This window comes from Oreochromis aureus, linkage group 7 (genome assembly GCF_013358895.1).
Source record: "Oreochromis aureus strain Israel breed Guangdong linkage group 7, ZZ_aureus, whole genome shotgun sequence".
Classification (NCBI taxonomy): Eukaryota; Metazoa; Chordata; class Actinopteri; order Cichliformes; family Cichlidae; genus Oreochromis; species Oreochromis aureus.
The window spans coordinates 21870504-21893703 of record NC_052948.1 but is presented as its reverse complement, the minus strand read 5'-3'; the positions used below and the strand labels follow the sequence as shown (position 1 = coordinate 21893703).

Below are 23200 nucleotides of genomic sequence, written 5' to 3'. Positions count from 1 at the left end.
CACACTCGGCCACACAAAAAGGCAGCACAGATTTCAGCAGCAATTAAAGTACAATGATTATTATAATTATGACTGTAATATAATACTCTCTAAATTCTTTTGAAAAACACACAATTTTGGTTAAGCATTGTGCGAACAGTATTTGCATGGACAATGATTCATTCCCTTTAATGTTTCACACAAAACATGAAGTGAAGTGTTTGTACGTCTCTGCAGTCTATCTAACGAGACAGAGGAACATTGTCAATTCTCTCCTGATGCAACTACAGTCAGAATGGAGGACATCATTACAGCTTACAACATGTCAGTGTACACATATGACCTTGGAGGGAGCCAGTGTGTACATGCGTGTGTGTGTGAGAGAGAGACTGGGCCTGGGGCTCGTGGAGCCTTGGGCCCTGTGGGACATGGTCATGGAGGATGGGACGCTACCCCTCCCTACAACTTCCCACTGGTCATTGCTGCCTCCAGTGGGATTGTGGGTACTTGATGGTCCAGGGCGTGCAGGTCGATGATTTGTTGTGGTTGCTTACCCACTTCTTTGCTTCTTTTTCTGATTTCAGGCAGTTCTTGTCATTTTGGGGCATGGGGTCCTGTCCTCAGCTTGTGCTAGGATGGCTGGCATCTGGCCAGGTCAGCTCCCTGTTGCATCTGGTCCTCTGACTCTCGTCCCTTTGGCGATGGGGGATAAATCTGTGGCCTCACTCTTCCTTCTACAGCAGGGGTGGGCAATCTCAGTCCACGAGGGCCGGTGTCCCTGCAGGTTTTAGATGTGTCCTTGAACCAACACAGCTGATTTAAATGGCTAAATTAGCTCCTCAACATGTCCTGAAGTTCTCCAGAGGCCTGGTAACAAACTAATCATGTGATTCAGGTGTGTTGACCCAAGGTGAGATCTAAAACCTGCAGGGACACCGGCCCTCATGGACTGAGATTGCCCACCCCTGTTCTACAGGGTTGAGCACACAGTTGTCCCTGGGTTGTGTGGTCTCGGGTCTTTTGTCTGCTCCTGGCTAACAGGGGATGTTACTGAGAATTGTCGTCCTCATTATCAAGAACGTTTTGCGTTGTGCTAATCTGGATGTATCAAATAACTTTTACACTGGACATTTTCTTCTTGGGAAATCAAATGTGTTTGGGACAACAGCTAAAGCTGCCGGACAGGACGGGTATTGAGACTGTCTGAGGGTATATAAAGCTGAATGGGTGAACTTCACTTTGGGGTGAGGTCAAATTTTGAAATCATGTCACTCTGACATGTTTCCAGCTATTGCCTGTATTCCTCATTGTCCTGTTAGCTGTTAGTAGCATAGTAACTTGAAGTGTTACATTAGGAAGGGTATCTGGCATAAAAACTGTGCCAAATCAAAAACTCAGATCCATCTGCTGTGGGAGCATCTTGTGGAAAAAAAGAAAGCAGCTGTAAATACTTTATTCAAGAGTTTCCAATGTGCATGAATTCACGCAAATATCTCACGGCAATACTTCACTTTGTCTTTGGTGTGAACGCAATATTAAAAAAAAACAAGGCATGAACCTTGTAGTTTGGGAGAATTGTTACACCTCGAGAATCATAAATGCATACCGAGTCAAACATCTTGTTTGTCAACTAACAATTAACTAAAACTGCTTTAAGGTACTTATTGTAATTTCCTCTGTTTTAAAAAGTTTTTTTTTAACACCTTTTAAAGTTAAATGAAGCTTTCAGCAGAATATAAATAATTGATCGGCATGACTTTACGTCAAAAACATTGATATATTTTTTGTCGAAGAGATATAAAGTGAACCTTAACCAGGGCTGGATGGCAATTTTGTGTAATACCAATTTGTACCACAAGATGGTGCATCAGCATAACCTTTGTTTAACCAGGCAAGCCATTAGAACATTGTTTGTACAATGGCATTTACTGGTGAAATACTGCCCCCTGGTGATAAAGGTTTTAGTTAACATTTGCTGCAGTTTAATTACAAAAAGTACCTTTAAAAGATTTTTTTGTCTTTTTGTACAGTTGTACAACAAAATGCTGCATTGAATTTTATATCTTATTGTACTGGAGAAAGATTTTTTTTTTTACTGTTGTTTGTAACGATTAATCAACACGTGACGATACATATGAAGTAAATGGTTTTACATGTTTATTATAATAGCTAAACAGGTTTCTTTTCCTAAAATATAATCTCTTTTGGTGACCACTTTACAACATGTTGGTGCAGTAGTAATAGTAGATTATTTCAGTAATGGTGCAAACTTCTGTGTAACGTTCCGGTTCTAGTACCAGGGTCGATCTGAATTCACTCAGTAATGATGTGCGTTTTCTTCTTGTAGTAGTTTTTATAGGCTCTCAACTCAAATATTCAACGATAGGTCCTCTATCAGCCTGCCAACCTACCACTGAACATGTTTTTCAGAGTGAGTGAAGCCCTGTTAATGCTTTATTATCACGCTTGTGATGTAGGTTGATTGTCCCCAGTGCAGATGCGGTAAACCTTTATTTGTTTGCTATTTTAAAAAAAAAAAGAAGAGTATTAAGAAGGATGTGAAGTTATTTTTTAGATCACTTTTCTTGATTACCTCAAATCATCCTTCTGTAGCTCAAAACACTGTTAACAAATCATCTCTTATTTGCCATGTTTCCATGTTATCTTTGTTTTGTGGAGTACTGTATTTAACGTAACATCTGATTTAATGATCACGCACCTTTTTGTTGCAGATCTTGCTGTAAGTCACGTTTTCATTTCAATACTGGACACCTGAAGTTTGTGGTTCTTTTTTCCTTACTGTAAACTAATGACTTTCAAATACAGGTTGGGAAATCACTGCGTTTTCTTTAACCTTTTATGGGAACATTTACTAGAATATGTCTGTAGTTAGGGCATGGTTGAGTATTTTTGAATGTGGTGATGCTGTAGCATGGGACTGCAGAGAACATGTATGTAAAAACGGTTTAATAAAGCTAGGTTCTGTTAATCGTATGGTCTGAACTTGTTTCTTATTTCCTGCCTCTGGAGCATGAACATGAACACCACACACAGACTTTTACAGCCCCCCCGTGTGACAGTACTGTATTGTAGCAAGTATTTCTATTATATCATATCATAGAAATGTTTGTTATAACACAATGTCATAGAGTGGCAAATGTGTAGCAGACTGGGGCACCTGATGAAGTTCTCCACAGCCTGCCTGGAAAGATCGATGCCTTAAGAGAAGGGTGTGTCTGTTATGCTCTTGAGAATATTTGAATGCGCAGCAGGTTAGACCAGGACACGCTTATGAACACCTCAGTGTCAGCCCTGAGGAATGAGAGGAAAGGGCGGTGTAGGCATCTCTGATTGGAATGTTTTACATGCTAGTGAGCAGAAAAGAGCATGTAAGAGTAACAATCTGGAACAGAGTAGAAATGCAACACATTTATTAATGTCAAATATAGCTTTCTATAGAACACATTGAAACATTAAGTATATAAAATTTCTTCTGTCATAAAACTGTAAGCAAATGTCTGAATATAATAATGAAAGTAAAGAGCTTCACTCCCATTAACCCTACTAAATATATACGGTCCAAATACAGATGAGCCTATGTTTTTCAGAAAGGTGTTTGACTTGCTACCGGATGATAATGACTCAAATATAGTAATAGCAGGAGATTGGAACTGCTATTTAGACCCTTACCTTGATCGGCTGTCATCACGCCCTCCCCAGAGATTGCCTCTGTGCGGCTTCTGAATAATCTTTCTAAAGCTAGAAATTTAGTAGAGACATTGGAGACTTCAACATCCCACTGATAAAGATTACTCTTTTACTCTGGCGTCCACAAATCCTACAGTCGAATTGATTATTTTTTGGTCAGTTCAAGCCTTATTTCACAAATTTCAAATTCCAGATATCATAATATTTTGATTTCTGATCACAGTCCCACATCTATATCATTAAGTCTTAGTCTGCCTAAAGAGAACTATTCCTAGCGTTTCAATCCAACCCTTCTCAGTGACGAAAATTTTATTAAATATATTACACCCAAACTCAAGGATTTTCTTGACTCAAATGACAACGGAGAGGTCTCTGATTCAACACTGTGGGAAACATTAAAAGTTGTAATGCGTGGCGAAATTATTTCCTATAGCTCAGCCCTCAAAAACGAGAAGATGAAGCGACTTTCTGAAATTAATAGAGCCATTCCTCGTCTAGAAAGGGCTTACCAGAACTCTAAATCAGCGGTCCCCAACCCCCGGGCCTCGGACCGGTACCGGTCCGCGAGAGTTGAGGCTCAGGTGTGACATGTATGGTTTTCAGGGTTTTTATCGGTTTTCAGCGTTATTTTGTTATCGTTTTTATCGTTAACTCGGTTTTCCTGGGTCTTTTCACGTGTGTTATGAATAAATCTTCTTTTTTTCGGTACCGGCACTAGTTTTATTTTGTTGTATTTATCCGCGACACCGGTCCGTGAAAATATTGTCGGGCATAAACCGGTCCGTGGCGCAAAAAAGGTTGGGGACCGCTGGTCTACATTCTTCTTCTATGGTAGCAGCCTGGGCAGAGTAACACCCAACTTTAAACTGCCGCCATCTGTTGGCACCAATGACCGTAGAAAACATTATTGCGACAACACGTTTTTTGGGGAAAATAACAGAGATTGAAACTTTACTGATATATTGTCCAAGTTGAAAAATGCCCTCCTCCAAAAATATCATGTGACAACCTCATTGCCTTACAGAATCATGACGTCACGCACATGTAGAATCTTACCACCACTTTGATCCTTTGGTCCTTTGATCCTTAAAACCCATAAATAGCGGTGAAAAGCAATGACTTTTAGTCCGTTTCTCGCAGCATTGATGTTTGCAGCATTGAACCGTTCTCCAGAAAAGCCTTTTGAAATATTTGGATCGTTTGCAATAGTCACTGTTTCCAGACCCAACATGTCTCAAACAGAAGCTCCAAAGGGACAAGAAGTTGACCCCTATGCTGTTCCCTGGGATCAGCCACTAGACCCTTACCTCTCCTCTCTTCCTTGGGGTGACCAAGTAGAAATAGAGGAAAAGTGCTTGGAAGAAATGGAGGATGAAACGCTCACTGACACAGAGAAGGTTAAGTTATTGATGGAGGAAAATGAAAGAAACAGCGCTGAATTAATAAAGTTGTCCTACCAGCTTCAAGAAAAGGAAGCTATTATTGAGGAGAAACAACAGGATCTCCGAGACATGGACAAAAAGAACCAGGAGCTTCAAAGAAAGCTTGATGAAGCTCTGCGACAAAATAAAAAACTTGTCCAAGAGAAGAAACATGAGGACATGAAGAAGAGAGGGATGGACCGCAATCTCCTAGACGTGGAGTTAATGTACAGTATCGAGAAAAAAAGGCTTGGTGACACACTGCAAGCAAATGAAAAGCTTCTACAAGAGAAAAGGCAACAGGAGATCAAACAAAAAGAAATGGATCGCAAGCTTCAGAGCATCAAGCAACACAATGAAAGCTTGCAAGGAAAGCTTGATGAAGCTCTGCGACAAAATAAAAAACTTGTCCAAGGGAAGAAACATGAGGACATGAAGAAGAGAGGGATGGACCGCAATCTCCTAGACGTGGAGTTAATGTACAGTATCGAGAAAAAAAGGCTTGGTGACACACTGCAAGCAAATGAGAAGCTTCTTCAAGAGAAAAGGGAACAAGAGATCAAACAAAAGGAAATGGATTGCAAGCTTCAGAGCATCGAGCAGCACAATGAAAGCTTGCAAGGAAAGCTTGATGAAGCTCTGCGACAAAATAAAGAAATCCTCCAAGAGAAAAAGCAGCTGGACAGAAAGCAGGGAGACATGGAGTGCCAACTCCAGCACATGGAGGGAAAAGACAGGATGCTGCAGGTAAAGTTCGATGAGACACTGCAGAAATATCAAGAGCTGCAAGAACTTCATAACAAAATGAAGTACAAAGTAACTGAGCTGGAAGGAGAAAATGAAAAACTGCAAAAACAGGAGGCAACATCTAAAGTACTGAAAGAAAGGTTGGAAGAAAAACAAGCTGAATTAGAAGAAGTGGAGAAAAAATGCAATAAACTGGAGCAGCAAAATACAGAAACAATCGAGGAGTTGAAAATCCTCATCCTCGAGAAAAAAGTGCTCATGGAAAAGCAGCTGGAAAAGAAGAAAAGACGCTTCTTCCGCTTCTTCCAGAGGAGGGACACTCCTTCTTTCACTGCTGCCGATGTCACCTCGTCTTCCTCCACCTCCGTTCCAACTTAATCCCCCCCCTCCCCCCTTTAATTACTAACACCTCTCCCATCCCCCCTTTCACACTCACCCCCCAACCAGTCCCGACAGTTGACTGCCCCTCTAGAGCCTGGTTCTGTCATAGGTTTCTTCCTTTAAAGGGAGTTTTTCCTATCCACTGTCGCCTAGTGCTTGCTCAGAGGGGATTGTTGGGGTTTTCTCCTCTATCCCTTTACCTCCTTTCTTCCCTTTACTCCTTTCTCCCCCACCACCCCCACTTTTTTTTTTCTTAATAATATAACAATAAAAACAATTGGCTGCATTTTAAATGTGTCACATCAATGTCTTTATTCAAGAATACAAGAAATGGGTAATAGCTGCATGTGTGTTTGTGTGTGTGCATAATATGCATACTTCATATAAATATTGTCTATAACTTAATTATTTTCTGTAGTTCAAATAATTAAACAATTCAGTTACATAACACATTTGAATTTAGATTTTAGTACTGTATAGCCTGTATGATAAATAAATATTTACCCAATAAGTATAAAATCCAGGAAGCTACACAACGGGGGGGGGGGGTTCTTTACAAACACAAGTCTAACTTAGGTTTCACACTGTTAAATTTACACAAAATGTCAGAAATCTGCACTGTCATTAAACCTAATTTTTCATGATTTGTTGGGTTAATATTCTGAGGCCCAAAAAACAACTGGCCATTTTTGGCCACTTTTGATTTTACATTTGTATTTCACCTTCAAATTGTTTTTTTTGTTTTTTTTAACCTTGCCTTGCTTGGTATCATTCTTTTCAGAACAACCTCACGTCTGAATTTACAGTTACTTTTTCATTGACATACTGTATTAACTGATCTGAAATCACACAAAAACATAAAATCCTAGTAGGAGTTATATTTTCTTTTTACTGTAAAAACCACAGACATGAATTATTTTCATATCTTGAAATGCAAATATAAATGGTAAATTTTAAAAACTTATGGACAAATTTTGTAAACAATAAAATTATATATAACTATTCATCTAAAAATGCAGCCAGTGCATCAGGTGTTTTGTTTTTTTGTTTTGTTTTTTGTACAGCCATTTAAAAACACTACTTAACTAAAACGAGAGAACAATCAGGTGTCACAATAAGATGCCCCACAAATTATTTGTGCCAGTAAATAAAAAGATGTCCGCCACAAGACAGAGAAAAACAGCACAGGGAGAAACCTGCAGGCCTGACAGCAGGTGTATCACTCCCTCTGTTTTCCACCTGGAGACAGTGTTTACACTGCATTCTGCCTATGTGACATTCATTAGTGCCCTCACTGACACACAAAACGACAACTACACAACACACTAACCACACAAGTTAACACAACACACCAACTATACACTAAACGTCACAAATCTCTAACATCTCAAAACTCGCTCTCCCTCTCTCACTTGGTTGCTCGCTCTATCTCGCTGCCGTCACTTCCCAAACCTTCCCCTCTTCCTAACCAAATCCCACTGTTTGCCATTTTTCTTTTTTCTTTTATTGGTCAACATGATACATTTTTCTTTCTTTACTGTTTACACGCTGTGATTAGAAAAGCTTTTATTTTTCAAACCATGACAATAGTATTTAGAAAAAAGCATGGCTTATACATATTTTTTTAATCATAACTGGATTTAGCAGCCTGTCATTAAAATTTAAAAACTGGTGTATACTTTGAAGTCCAAACTTTCAACACAAGCTAAAATAGAGACTCAGCATGGCTGCAGCTTGTTGCTATGTCAGCTTAAATCAGTCACGTCATTTGGAGGTGGGTGTGTCCGTGGACCCCAGAGGGTTAATAACACTCACCTTCATTCCATTTCCACAGTGCAACAACCAACCACCTGTGTGAAATTTGAAATGACCATGGTGTTGATTCAAAATGTGCTCTTGCACAATTATAGGCATCGCTTACTACTGAAAACAAGAAAAAAAAAGCCGGTCCACGCTATGGGCTGAACCATTTGTTAATGTTCAGTTTTAGAATTTATATTCAGTGTTTACTGTAGCTAGGCTCAAACTGTTAATGCTGCCTTATTTTAATAAACAACACTGCCATATGCAAAACTAGGGTGGCACTTGGAGTGGGAAGAGCTCATTTAAGGGTGGCACATCCCACCCTTCTTGATCTGCCCTTGGACAGGTCCTCTATAACGTGAACACCGCGGAATCTGGTGCTCTTCACTCCGTCTACTGTGACACCAGCAATGCTGAGCAGGAGATGGACAGCCTCGGTCTTCCTAAAGTCAAAAATCAGCTTTTTTTGTTTTATCAACATTGAGACACAGATTCTTGTCCTGGCTTAGCATATGTGACAGCCGCTCCATGTCCTCCCTGTATGCTGCATCATCATCGTCCCTGATGAGTAGCACCACTGTGGTGTCATCTGCAAACTTGATAATGTGGTTTGTGTTACATTCTCGGTCTACCAGTGATTGGAAAACAACAAGCGATGTGACACCCCCACTCACCCACCACCCAAGAAAGAGCAAAAACAGAGTACTTTTCAAAGTGCTATGCAGCCATTTATTTACATCGGCAGTGAGCAATGCCAAAATAACAAACAACAAATCCCTAAACATTCCTAAGCGTCCCTAAAAAAGAAAAAAAAAATCCAACCAAAAGACAATTTACTTACCTGACCTTCTAAGTGAAAAACAGGAGAAAACTGAGTCAACAGTTAACAATTTATTAAGTTTTCAGACAAAGACACTAAGTAACACTTGGAAGCACAGACTGTTTGTTGGGTGGTGGAGGCTAGGAGAGAGGGACCAGGGGTTGTCATCACTACTGGGGTGATCAACCAACTATTCAATCCCAGAACAGGAATGAATTCCACCCAATGACTCAGCAGGCGCTGGACTCCAGTAAGACACACCTAGGTGTACACACCTGAGAGAGAGAAGAGAAACAAAAAACCCACAGCCATCCTTTGGTGGGAGGAGTCCCACATAAATCACAAACAATCACAACATTGACTCATCACATGTTGGAGCTGGAGGTGCAGTCGTGGGTCAGCAGCGTGAAGAGTAGCGGGCTCAGCACACATCCCTGGGGGGGGGGCTGTGCTCAGTGTGATGGTGTTGGATCTTATATTTCCAACCTGTACTGTCTGGGGTCCATCAGTAAGAAAGACCAGGATCCTGTTGCAGGTGGAGGTGTTAAGTCTGAGCCGGTCCAGCTTGCCGATCAGCTGCTGGGCAATGATGGTGTTGAATGCTAAGATGAAATCAGTGAACAGCATTCTTAGGTGGACGTTGCATTGATCCAGTTGTGATAGGGCTAGGTGGAGTGCCAATGAGATCGCATCGTCCATTGTCTTCGAACTGCGAGGCTGTAGCTGTCTTTGGTACAGGTAAGATGGTGGTGGTTTTAAAGCACTTGGCACAACAGCTTGACTCAGGGAGATGTTAAAGATGCCCGCTAGGACATCAGTCAGCTGGTCAGCACAAGCTCCGAGCACACGTCCGGGTATATTGTCTGGTCCAGCAGCTTTGTGTGGGTTGACTTTAGTGAGAGTCCTTCTCACACTGGCCGTGGACAGGGACAGCACTTGGTTGTCTGGCGAGGGGGTGGCCCTCTATAGTCCGTCTTGCATCCCATTTAAAGAAGTGTGTGTTCACACTGCCCCTGGATGTCCTGGCCTCTGAGGTTAAGGTGTACGGCTCCTGGTTGTAAACTGACCAATTTATCATGGCAAAGGCTGTGGTGGAAAAAAGATAAGAGGCTGATTATAAAAATGATCAATGCACGCCTTATGACCTATACAGCATGTACAGATAACACAGCTAAATGGGTGTGAAATTGTAAAGTTACTTTTGAAATAAAGCTATTTAAAGTCAATTAACTGTGACTATAATAATAGCAATGTTAGCCAGCAAACAAAACGTTAGCACTAATTAACATAAGCTGCTAGGTGATGTTACTGTTTCAACTTCTGTCATTGTTTGACATGTAGGGCAGATATTTTGGTGACACTGAGATTAGCGAGACACTTTTAATTTACATGACCCTCCTTTACATGAGGGTAAAGGAGGGCTTTAAGCACCTGGGTAAAAACTGGACCCATGATGAAACAGTACAACAAGTACAAAATATTCTTCAGTTTTAATATGTGACCATACTGTGCAGACTGCTGATGAGTTACACCGTTACATTTCATTAATCATTGTTAAACTAAAGTGTTAAGCAGTTACTTTATCCTTTCACTTAAAATTTCCAGGAAAAACACTAACTGGGCTACTTTTGTGGTTATATTTGATATATGCTGGTTCACTACTTTTGCACTATAATGCTGCTGCTGACACCTTGGTTCACACTGACAATTAGAAAAAAGCTGATGGGAAAAGAAGGATGGAAAATGCCTGGAATTTAGTTACACTTGCAAATACTGCTGCCTCCAAACTGCAAGCATCAATAAAATGTTACGGTATTGTTTTCTATATCTGTGGATATCATTATTGGTAGTTTTCTTGAAATAGAAGATCTTCATTAAAAAAAAAATCGCTGATAACATTGATGAAGCTAGCGCCCAGCCCTACTGCACGTACTGCAAATATAAAACTGATATATACTTACATCATGAAGCAGTTGATGTCTGGTTTCCGACAAATGCAGTAAAGAGGTGCGTTCTCCCCCCTCCATACCAGTGTTCTCAGGCACTGGTACATAGTCAGTGTCAGACACTTCACTGTCCTACAACATACCACATAGAACCACATTAGAAATGACATATATGTAGACATGCTAATTACCTGGCTAAATGGATGCAGTAACAAAATGTTACTCAGCTACTCTAGTTATTAGTTTCCAGTTGTGTGCAGTTGCTCCAGTCTTACTGACAGTATACTGTTTCAAACACCAGTGCCAACATTTTAGTTTTTAAATCTTAGTATGCTTCTGGACCAAGACTTGTGGCCTGTTGATCGGTAACTTATTGTCTGACTACATTAACTACAGTTCATAAACATCATTCATTTTCTCCTACTTATTTTATTCAGGGTGCATTCCAGCTGTCATAGGGCAAAAGTACACCCTGGACAGGTCGCCAGGCTGTTGGACGGTTATTAGAGAGACCCAGACAACCACTCACACCTACAGCCAACTAACCTAACCCCGCGCATGCCTTTGGAGGAGTTCAACACCAGTCTGGCCGAATCACAGATAAGCAGGGTGTCTGGGCTGCAGAGCACAGCCGTGTCAGAGACTCTCTACATCAATGTAGCGTTAAGGATGCGGGCCAGGACACGTCGCATAAACAACTCTACTTCCGGTGGGAAAACTAATTAAAGGAAAAGTCGCACTAATAACACCTACCACTCACTTTTATAAGCATACACTATGACCACTTCCACGCAGTAACGTTGTAATAAATATAATCCCCGGTAAAGTCAGTTAGCGAACACTACTGGCATGTAATGCCAATGACGACCATTTCACAAACTGTAGAAAATGCTCAAAATGTTGTCGGCACCAAAAGTGAAGGGCTGACAGTTGAGCTTAAATACGAACCGTAAGCGCTAATGTTGGTTAGCATCAGCTAAAGTGAGGAAGTTTGACATTTGCAGAGGCTGTGAACGCAGAGAGAGCTTAAAAATGCATTGTGTTTTTTGTTGTTTAGTTTATGTTTCGTTGCTTTGATTTGGGATTTTTTTTTTGCATTAAGATGTTGCACACAAAATTAAAGATATAACGGTGACTTAGCTGCTCGTTGGATAAACCCATGGACCTCAGAAAAGATCAACACTACTCGGATGTAAGCACCCGTGTATAACACAATGGGCAAAATTACGCTTGCTAGCCTTTCCACATCATAGGCTTCGCATTAAATATTTTTTCCAAATACTCACCATGATCTGAGACCGTTTAAATATTTTGTTACTCCGAAAATATGGCAGTATGAAACTTTCAGCCTAACGGGTAACGCAATGCTAAGATTTACACGGAAACGATCAGCGGAAATCATTAAAGTACTAATGGTCTAAATCACCTGAGGATTACAGAGAAATATTAAAACTCAAATACGAATACAATGCAGTTATGAGTGACCAGGTTACCAATCTACTATTGAAGCTGAAACATAAACATTTTGAGATAGGAGACAAACCCAGTAAATTGCTAGCGCAACAACTAAAAGGAACACAAGCTTTGAGAGCAATTCACAAAATAAGATCCAAATCGGGTGCTTTTCCAACAAATCCTATAGAAATTAATAAGCGCTTCAGAGAGTTCTATCAGGAATTGTACTCTTCCCAGTTGAATGTAACACAATCTGCTTTAAATGACTTTTTGGATTCTCTCAGTCTGCCTAGGCTAAATGAAGCTGCCGGAGATCAACTCGATTCGGACTTTACGTTGCAAGAAGTGGTAGCTGCTATTAAGTTATTTGCATCTGGGAAGGCTTCAGGCCCTGACGGTTTTGGCATAGAATTTTATAAGAAATTTTGTGATGGTCTTGCTCCATTCTTGCTTAGGATGGTGCGTGATTCTAAAAACAGGGGCGTACTACCCAAAACTCTGTACGAAACAAATATTTCGTTAATCTTGAAGAAAGGCAGAGATGACTCTGATCCTGCTAACTTCAGCCCAATTGCTCTTCAAAATTTTGATCGAAAGGTGATAACCAAAATTTTAGCAACTAGACTGAACAAGTACTTGACCTCCATTATTCACCCTGATCAAACGGGATTAATCCCTGGCAGACTTTCTTTTTTTTTTCAATGTTAGATGTCCTCTCAACACCATCTATTCTGACCATGGTAGTTCGGGAGGAGCAGCAATTTTAGCTCTTGATGCACACAAAGCCTCTGATCAGGTTGAGTGGTTTTATATGTTCGAGTCACTACAGAAGTTTGGGTTTGGTGAAACATTTATAATTTGTGTAAAATTAGTATACGCAAATCCAATCTGTTCAGTTCTCACAAATGGAGAGAGGTCGGCGCCATTTCCTTTGCAGCGCTCTGTTCAGCAGGGCTGCCCCCTGTCCCCTGCTCTGTTTGCTCTGGCATTAGAGCCCCTTGCGATTAAGATAAGAGCACATCCAAAAATACAAGGGCTTTTGGTTGGAGGGGTTGAAACTGTTATTAGTTTGTATGCAGACGATGTACTACTATACCTGCGTAATGCAAAAGAATCTGTACCATCCCTTCTTAATTTGGTCACCTCATTTGGCAAAATTTCAGGATCAGTGTTGGTCAAGTTACTTGAAAAAAGTAATCAGTTACTAATTACTGATTACTTCCCCCAAAAAGTAATCCCGTTACTTTACTGATTACTTATTTTCAAAAGTAATCAATTACTTAGTTACTTTTTAAAAACACGATTTACAACCTGAATAGGTGATAAAGCGATAGATCTTTCAGCCCAATTCTACTTTTTCTGCATAATCCATCATACAAAATGTAATCAAATGGAAAAGTCTCTTTTTAAAACTTGTTTCATTAGTTTTAATCTTTTAACTTTATGCATCAAGCAAAAATTTAATTATATGCAACATTCTCTGACTGGAAGAAATTTGTTTAACATTTAAACCTATTTTCTGCACATTCCAGCACATAAAATAAAATATTTTTTTGTGTTTACACTCACTCTTTCAAATAGATGCAAGTAAAACACAGCAGAAAATAAATAAAATCAAAGACTAGCGGTCCTGTTGCTCTATTTTCACCTGTAAAGCAGGACTGGGGTAGGCGGAGGAGGTTTACCCTGGTGCAGGTGTGCCGCAGCGGTCAGTGGAAGAATCCGCGAGTTTCTCTGTGAATTTCCCATTACAGTCGTAGTACACTCGGTGCTTGCTTGGAAGTTTAGGGGGTTTTTTCGCTGTAAAAAGAAGTTTTCTTCCCACGCACAACGGATGCTAATGTTTTTGTCACTTTTTATGGAATCAAACTCAAAATAAGGTCAGTACTTCCACGCTTTAAACGCTGCATGCTACACTCTGTCCTGCACTCGATATATTATGATCTGCAGACAGCTGTTGTCACGAACGTCGCACTCGCTTACGTCACTGTCATGAGACGTTCTCGCAAAAAAATCACGGTTTTAGTAACGCAGTAACGCAGCGTTCCTCACGTGAAAGTAACGGTAATCTAATTACCGTTTTTGCAATAGTAATCCCTTACATTACTCGTTACTTGAAAAAAGTAATCAGATTACAGTAACGCGTTACAAGTAACGCGTTACTGCCCATCTCTGTTCAGGATACACAATTAATTGGGTTAAAAGTGAACTTATGCCTTTATCTAAAACCTGTTTGCCAAGTTTTCTTTGTAATGTTCCATTCAAAATAGTTAACGACCATCTCACATACCCTGGATTAACTGTTCCTAAAGATCCCAAATTAATTTTTAGCTTGAACTTTGCTGAAATTTTATCAACATTAAAGCATAACATTGAGTCATGGAAAATTCTTCCCCTATCCATGGTCGGTCGTATAAATTCCATAAAAATGGTATCCCTTCCTAGATTTCTGTATCTTTGCCAAAATCTTCCTATTTATCTCACTTCCTCTTTCTTTAAGGAGTTGGACTCAATTATTACTTCTTACATATGGAACAACAAGAATCCTAGGATTTCAAAACTACATCTACAAAAATCCAAATAGGAGGGAGGTCTGAGTTTACCAATATTTAAACATTTGTACTGGGCTGCAAATCTGAGCGCATTGACCTTCTGGCACCAGACATCCCCAGATCTTGGTAATTCCAGCACCCCCCTTTGGGTTAAAATGGAGGCTGACATTGTAAAGGACTCCTCTCTAGAGGCCCTGCTTTTCTCAAAAGTAGGGAGGGCTGAGTCTTAAGAAACTGGGGTTTGTTCCGAAACAATCTTTGTGGATTTTAAACCAAATTAGAGGTTTTTTTGAACTGCCAAACTCCTCTGTGCAGGCACCAATATGTGATAACCATGCCTTTTTGCCTTCTTGGAATGATAAATCCTACTATGTTTGGAAGGAGAAGGGCTTAACCAAATTCAAAGATCTTTATATAGATGGAAAATTTGCATAATTTAATCAGCATAAGCAAAAGTTCAATTTACTGCATTCACATTTTTACCGTTACCTACAAATCAGGCTTTTTATGCAATCCAATATGAAGAATTACCAAGATGTTCCAAATGAACATAACCTTTTTAATGTGCTCCTTAGCCCTCCTTACTCCAAACATCTGATTTCTACAATTGTACATTTGTTTGATGACAGCATTGAAGTGCAGACTACCAGGATAAGAGACGCTTGGAGGGAGGAGTTGGGCATGGATATATCAGAATCAGTGTGGGACAAATCCTTATCAAAAATTCATTCCTGCTCTGTTAACAGCAGACATCAATTAATACAATTTAAAATTGTCCATCGGCCACATTACTCCAAGGTTTGGCTACACAAAATTTATTCTTCAACTTCCCCATATGTGACAGATGTAAAATATCAGAGAGCACATTGGCTCACGCTTTCTGGCACTGCCCCTCATTGACCAATTTCTGGTCCAAAATATTTGATTTGTACTCTAAAGCTTATGGGATCTCCATCTCACCCAATCCAGAAATTGCAGTTTTTGGCTGTGTACGTTCCACAACTATCCCTGCGACTGTGCGGGTGCCAATTGATCTCGGAATGATGATTGTGAAAATACTTATTCTAAATGAATGGAAGTCCGCTGCTCCTCCCTCCTTCCGTGTCTGGCTCAATGACATGTTATCAGTCATTCAATTGGAAAAAGTTTGATACCTACAAACACCTGCAGCAAATGTTTTCTCAAAATCCTGGACTCCGTTTTGTAATCACCTTGAGAAAGCTCACGTTATATAAACATGTACCATGGCACTGCAATTTCCCTGTTTATTACATATTCATGACATTTAATTCATTATGGATACTGGTAGTTTTTAATTTTAATGTATTTTTTTTCCCTTTTTTGTATTTCTGTATTGATTATTATTATTGTGCTATTTCCTGTCCTATTATCTCAGCGCTTGAGCTGTATTTGTTCGTTGATGGGGTTTTCTATGCTGGAAAAATTAATATGAAATACTGAAAAAAAAAAATAATAACGAAAGTAAAGCTGCTGGGTCAATGATGAGTTTTTAAAATCTACCCTCCACTCCCTATGGATTGACCATTTATAACACCACAAACAGACATTTGTATATTAAGAAAAAACACAATGAACACGACCTGCCTGCTCGTTGGCAGAAACAAAGATGATGTATGCTAAAAGCTCCAAATCATCAGCTGCAACCGGCAACATCTTCAGTCATGTTCAGTAAATCTATGCATTTACCTGCCGCCACAACCTAAAACTACTCCTGAATAAGAACTTTCTTTGTGTTTTAGAAAAGTGCCATAAAGTTTTATTTCCTTATATCCAGTGTACAGACTTTCGTTATGTTTACTTATTTTCTTTTATTATTAATTTCTTAAATCTCAGATAATAAATGGTAGATTTAAAATTGTATCAGGTTCTGTTGTGATCCTCCGTAACCGTCACGGTCTGTTTAAAGTGCTCCCACAGGGGGCGCTGTCCTGGTAGTCTGTAGGGCACTTTGGCAGCTGCTTTGTCGTCCATGGTGTCCAGAGTAAATCTGTGCCTGCAGATCACCTCCGGCTTGGGCCGAAGAACATCATACAGTGCCTGTAAAGCCCGCACGTCCTCCAGAGCATCATGGGCCTTGTAGCTCACACCCAGCAGCTCCCTGACCAAGTTCTCCTGTCGAAAACTCTCCAGGCCATAGTCCCTCAGTACCTCACGTGACAGCGGAAGAGTGTCAACGCAACCTGAGACCGAGGACTCAAATTCTGCTCTGAGACCAAATTCATCCAGCGCGCGAGCCAGAAGCGGACAATCAAAGCGGCGAATATTGTGGCCGACGACGAGAGGCCGTCCGAGCATCTGAAGGAAAGCTATGAAGGAGACGAGCACCTCTCTGAGGGAGTTGGTGAGAACAGGCTGCCGGTGCAGGTACAGCCTCTGCCTGTGGACCTTGAAGCCGGTCACCTTGGAAGCTCCTCGCTGCATTCGACAGCGAGGGACGACGTAGAGGTTCAGCGAGTGGCCTCCACTCACCGCAGCCAGCTGGACGAGCTCACAATTTGGATCTAGAGAAAGAAAACATGAACTTTCATGTGCTTCAAATTTAAATGACTACCTGTAGATCTAGTTGTTTGTTTGTTTTTTTAGCAGAAATGTGCAATTTTAAAACACCCTCAAATAAGTTAACAATTGTTGATGTTGCACAGTTTGTCTTCCACTGTGCAGCTTCCTGCAGCAGACATGGGCTTAGCATAAATGAGTACAAAAATAACTCCAAATAATAAACCTGAGGGAAATCCGTTTGGGTTTTGTCTTTGAAAGAATAAATAACTCAGCCATTATACTGGAATATGATTTTTAAATCATCAAATATCAGTCCAAATCTATATTATAGCTTCAATTTTCTGTTCTTAGCTCACAGGAGTGGTCTTTTGCTGCTGTAGCCTTCAAGGTTAAACATGTTGTGCATTCAGAGATGCTCTTCTGCACATTTTCCTGCCAAGATCTGTCACTTTTTGAACTGTTAATGAAAGCTTCTCAGAATTTCTGGGAAAATGACCTCATTAATAATAATAATAATGATAATAATAAAAATTTCACTGTCTCTTTGTCATGTCGCTGAAAATGAAAAAAACAATAAAAAATAGCATATTTATAAAATAAATAAACAGCATATTCATTGCAAGCCTGCAATTTACATTTGAAGAGATGCTATTTAATAGTTGTAGTTGTTTTTAAAAAAAACAAAAACAAAACCCGCCCCCCCCCAAAAAAGAACAAACAAACAAACAAACAAACAAATGAGCTATTGAATATTTTGGCTCCATTTATCTTCCATACATTTGTGTGCACGGTGCGCTGAGTGGGTCAACCGTGTGTCTTTCCAACTTTTAACCGCAGTTTACAACATTATCATCATGATACAGTTTTATCGGTCATAATAAGTCACGTAAAACAAAGTTAGAGAATGACCGTACCCAGTCCAGTCGTCTCCAGGTCAAAGAAAACCAGCGACTGTTGAGCGCCTTCAGCTTCCTCAGTTTTTTGCATCACGACTAAATAACTTCCGTTAGTGAGAGCAACAGAGAGGTTAGCTAAAAAGTTCAAAACAGACTATCGTCATTGGCCTAAAGTATTTAGCGACAAAACATTACATTTGGTCGACACAGTTCTACTGTACACCGAATCTATCAAGCTTTCCCCGCCATGTTTTAAAGCACCTGCGCAGTGACCGACCGGAAGCTTGAAAGTTTCAAAACAAAAGCCTCGACGAAAAGGACCATATTGGACCATACAATGAAGATACATGAAAAACACAAATAAAAACTCGCACGCTTAGGTATAATTTGCTCCTGAAAACCGAGAAATAAAGAACCTTCCCATTTAACTTTTTGTGTGCGATTTCTTCCTCTTTGGAGCTAAAAGAGGCCACCCACACACATGAGATGTCAATAGAAACCCCAGGATGTCCTTATTTGGTACATCAGGACTTACTAGGGTAGCTTAAATAAGTCAAATGATATAGACCAAAAACAAATGTCCGTTACAGAGGACATAAGTGAATAGGCTGGTTCTAAGGAGGATATATTTGTTTGACATATTGATTTTTTTCTGCGTGTCATGCAAAATTTTGAATAAAGGTACAATGCTCCCGTCTATAAGAGACAAAAAGATAGCAAGTCATCTATACAAATTACTAGCTATGTTGGGCTCCACCACTGATTATAGAAAAAAAATAAAATAAATTAATCTTTGATATAATCATTTGTGTTAACCAGCAAGCACAAGGGTCACAACTATGCCCTCTAGAGAAGAAGACGTGTGTAATTGGTTCCATATGCTTGTCTGTCTGTCTCTTTGTTAGCAGTCTAGCATATACAGTTTTCAAGACATGAAGAGTCAGCTGAGACAGGATATGGTGCAGTTTAAAGGTGTCATTTCCTGCTCTTATAGAAACCTGGGATAAAACAGAATCAATGAAACCTTAGAAACCACAGAGAGACACTTTGTAGTAGCAGATCTTTTATTAAGGCTGAGAAAGATGTGGGTAATGCTCTTTTTAAAAAAAACAAAAAACAAAATATTTTGCAGACCCGTTGCATTTTGGTCCACAGTGGCTACAAAAAGGCATCAATGAGCTCAAAGGGAAACAGAAAAGGAAGATTGCACTGCATGTGACACATTACACTACATTCAACTGTAAATAAGTTAAATCTTGATAACTTATGACCACACATTACTCCATTTCTTTTGTTCCTGTTTGTCCAATGACCTGAACATAACAGCAAATAAAAGGTCAGCTTTAAAATAGAATATTTTTGCTTTGTCTGATCATTTTTCATGTATTTCTTTCAGCATTTTGTTAATACACCCTGACTGCCCTGAAGGTACAATTGGAGACGCTAAATGTGGTAGGACTCCAGGCCTTGTACAGCTCCTGCAGCATTCTGGCATCCTCCACAGCATTATGAGCGTTGTAGCTTTTTCCCAGGAAGCGCCGGACCATGAACTCCTGGGAGTAACTGCTCAGACGAAACAGGTTCTTGCTAAGCAAGAAGGTGTCCAGGAACCCAGACACCACCTGCTGGAACTGCTGCAGGAGGGAGCAATTCTGCAGCCACCTGGTGAGCACAGGTGCATCGAAGCGCTTTGCATTGTGGGCCGCCAGCAGCACTGGACGGTGGAAGGAGCGCAGGAAGGCGATGAAATTAGTGAGAGCCTCGGCAAGAGGGATGGTGTCCACAGGAACCCCGCGGAGAAAGAGGCGGTTGTTGCTGACGGTGAAACCCGTGACACGTTTTGCGCTCTCTGTGAGAGGCTGGCGGGGGAGGATGTAGACATTAAAGATCTTGTCTTCACAGATGGCAGCGAGCTGAATGATGTCACACACCGTGGTGTCTGAAAACAGAAGATGAGACAAAAGGAAAAACAGAAAACCACAAGTTATAACAGAACTGTCTTTTTGCAAAGAGCAGTGCAACATGAACAGGATGGTAGCTTTCCATTTAAAAGCAATAATTTGTCAGGTTATAATGTTAATAATAATTTCTATCCTTGTCAAGACTTAGATGAGAAATCTCACACCACTCTTAACATCTGCTCCTCAGATGGGTTGACAGAAATGCTGAAAACAGTAGTGGTGGGCAGATCAATCGCAATATCAATAGTATCGATACCAACACTGGTATTGGATCGATACTAACACAATCGTATGTAGTTCAAATCCCAACGATGTTGTGTTGGTGTTCATTAAAATGTACTCAGGAATAGGCAAATTTATGATGATTCAGCTAAGAAATCATGACACACTGCTCTGACCTACATAAGCTCCCCTTATAAGTTAAAGGTATCAGTATCTGCAATACTGCTCTTAATCCACTTGGTATTGGATCGATACCAAAATTTGCAGTATCGCACAGCACTAGCAAACACACAGTCTTGAGGATGCAACAGAGCATGCTCTCTGGTTTCTAAGTTTTTGTGTGATTAGTTTTCAAACAAATGGGAGAGGTGCCTAGACGTACAGTTGTGCAGGAGTTGGGGCTCGAACATTCTCTTTGTTGTGCTGGACAATAGTTTCTGTCACCTTTCAGGATGCTACACCTGATAGGGATAACGCTTCTTTCTATTTTGTGAACTGAACAGTTTTTCCTTCACATTTCAGGGCTGCTTCCAGATTGAAACGACTGAGTGTGTATCAGAAGATGATGGAAAACAGCTTATTGAATTTTCAGATAGAGAGGGATGCAAGTCCACTGGAGAATTACCCAGCCTTAAAAATGGCTGGTAGATGTATTAAACATAAATAAATACACAAATTATTTTGGGGCAGCGTGTGCATTTTTGAAACATATTTTACTGACAACTCTATACCCCTATAGATTTCCATTCAGGATTCTTAACCTGCTGTGACTGCCTCTTACAACATTTGACATGGATGTCAAAGTGTATTAAAGGTGTTGCAGCAGCAGTTTTGAGGGAGGGAAACCCTCTCGTATTCTTTAAATACAAAATGAGAATCAGGTGTTAGTTATCAGCAAATGGAGGCCTAATATCTTCCACCCTATTACATAAACACATAATGTTTGTTATCAGGAAGTGATAACAGATAATCACTCCCCATTTGTAGATTACAGTGAAAATGAAAATATCATCAGCTGCTGTTGTTAATCTTCAGCTCTCATGCTGTTCTTTTTGTCCTGGGTAGGTGGGGCTGTTTGCTGATCCCGCTTATACTGACATCAGTAACACGCTTCTCTTTAATGGACTCCTGCCAAGACGTGTGACACCAACATGCCTGGCCTCTGAGGCCATTCTCACACCCACGCTAGCTCAAATCACAGAAACGAAATCAGCATCTGGTTTCATCTATGGTGCGTCTTGTGTCCCAACGATGACAGGAAATATAATTTTGACTGACTTCCTAACTGAACAGCGCTGTGGTTTCCACTGAGTAATCTGCTGAACTTTTTTCTCAAATTAACTGCAGAGTCATGCAGTGCTGAAACACGAGTGTGTATTTAATGTTAAATGTACTGTTCATATAATGCAGAACATGTATGATACTAGCACGTGGGCACAGCCGTGGTTTCTGTGGGTTTTTTTGGTTTAAAGCTGCCTGACACTCAATTCTTATTATAATCCCTCAAAGAGAGCTTGAGGAAACGGAAGGCTGACAAGTGTAAGATTAGACACCAGTAAAAACAGAAGCTACCACCCTCCTTATCGCGTACAGTAAGGGCTCTACATGATGTGCGCGTGTGTTGGCAGGTAAAGCCTTCAGACTGGGTTGTGAAGACATGATGGATAATATCAGTAGCATTTGCTTTTCATGTGGCTTTACCAGAACAACCGACACCTATCTAGGAAGTTTGTTCCATAAAGTAAATTTAAAAAACAAACAAACAAACAACAACAAAAACGCACACCCCTCCAAAAAAAAAAAAAAAAACGAAAACAAAAAACTAAGTACAGCAGCAGCTGTCTATAAAGTAAATAAAGTGATGTTTTGGTGCTTAAAGCGTGTTGTAATGCTGTTTTGGTAAATTGGTGAATGCAATATTAGGCAATATATGCACAAAGTTGCAACTACATGTAACTACTGCTTTCATTTCATTGACATCCAATGAGGCAGATGTTTAAAAAAAAAAAAAATTTACTCCAAAAAAGCTCTATATAAAATAACATAACATAACATCACATAACATAAAATAAAATAAAATACAACAAGAAAAGTTATATTATTAAAGATTAGTACCTAATCCAGTGGCTTCCAGGTCAAAGAAAACGACAGTTCTGTCTTGAGCCATCTGCAGATGAAAAATTAAAACAACAAAACAACAAAACAACAACAGTCAGTGTTTAAACTGAACCCTTTTAAAGTTAATTTTGCCGCCCACTCAGTCACAGCTGTAGTCCGTCACTGAGAGCGTGTATTGAACTCACCGTGCAGTCTGCAGGTTGCTGTAAGTCTGCTGAGCCTTGTGACAGATGTGAAGTCAGCTGGAGAGATAAATGTACTTATGTGGACTCCTCAGGGAGGGCCCAGCAGGTGAACCCCCGCCACGACATTTCACAACTTAAAACTGCGCCCTGCTTTCATTTTAGTGGAAGAGAAACTCTTTTTTTTTTTCTTCTAACCAGTCTCCTTCCTGCTCGTTCGGCCCGCTCTGAACGTCCGTGAATGTGCCAGCGGTAGAAACACACACACACACACACACACACACACGCACACACACACGCACGCACACGCACGTTTCTCGGTAAAGGTGGAAACTTCTCTGCTGTTCGTTCACTTTCATTTTTGAGCCGCTAGATGACACACGGCTTTTGTTCCGGTGTCACGGCTGGCAAACCGTAGATTTGAATAGCCTATGTTATATAAATGAAAAATAAAGTGACTGTATGACACAAAATACAAATATAAACAAA

At 40.2% G+C, this 23200-nt stretch overlaps 3 protein-coding genes and 1 long non-coding RNA gene across 5 annotated transcripts; 1 reads left to right on the top strand and 3 right to left on the bottom strand.

The window, feature by feature from the left end:
- The first annotated feature begins 4856 nt into the window (after positions 1 to 4856).
- Positions 4857 to 6297, top strand: LOC120441287 (trichohyalin-like). Its single transcript, XM_039615724.1, has one exon. It carries the CDS (start codon positions 4917 to 4919, stop codon positions 6231 to 6233), a length of 1317 nt encoding a protein of 438 aa, XP_039471658.1. The 5' UTR covers positions 4857 to 4916; the 3' UTR covers positions 6234 to 6297.
- A 2725-nt stretch (positions 6298 to 9022) lies between these two features.
- On the bottom strand, positions 9023 to 12255 carry LOC120440903. Of its 2 annotated transcripts, none has more exons than XR_005613613.1 (3): positions 12092 to 12255; positions 10821 to 10937; positions 9023 to 9945 (listed from the first exon to the last, which is right to left on the bottom strand). It is a non-coding gene; the product is annotated as an uncharacterized LOC120440903 (long non-coding RNA). The 2 variants fall into 2 exon arrangements; XR_005613614.1 differs by lacking the exon at positions 12092 to 12255 and adding an exon at positions 11566 to 12021.
- A 3808-nt stretch (positions 12256 to 16063) lies between these two features.
- On the bottom strand, positions 16064 to 18489 carry LOC116330483 (protein PML-like). Its single transcript, XM_031752830.2, has 2 exons — positions 18247 to 18489; positions 16064 to 17334 (listed from the first exon to the last, which is right to left on the bottom strand). Exons 1-2 carry the CDS (start codon positions 18317 to 18319, stop codon positions 16694 to 16696), a joined length of 714 nt encoding a protein of 237 aa, XP_031608690.1. The 5' UTR covers positions 18320 to 18489; the 3' UTR covers positions 16064 to 16693.
- Positions 18490 to 19274: 785 nt separating this feature from the next.
- Positions 19275 to 22952, bottom strand: LOC116330479 (DNA polymerase III PolC-type-like). Its single transcript, XM_031752826.2, has 3 exons — positions 22715 to 22952; positions 22527 to 22578; positions 19275 to 20167 (listed from the first exon to the last, which is right to left on the bottom strand). The coding sequence occupies exons 2-3, from the start codon at positions 22576 to 22578 to the stop codon at positions 19632 to 19634; spliced, it is 588 nt and encodes a 195-aa protein (XP_031608686.1). The 5' UTR covers positions 22715 to 22952; the 3' UTR covers positions 19275 to 19631.
- Between the last annotated feature and the right edge of the window lie 248 nt (positions 22953 to 23200).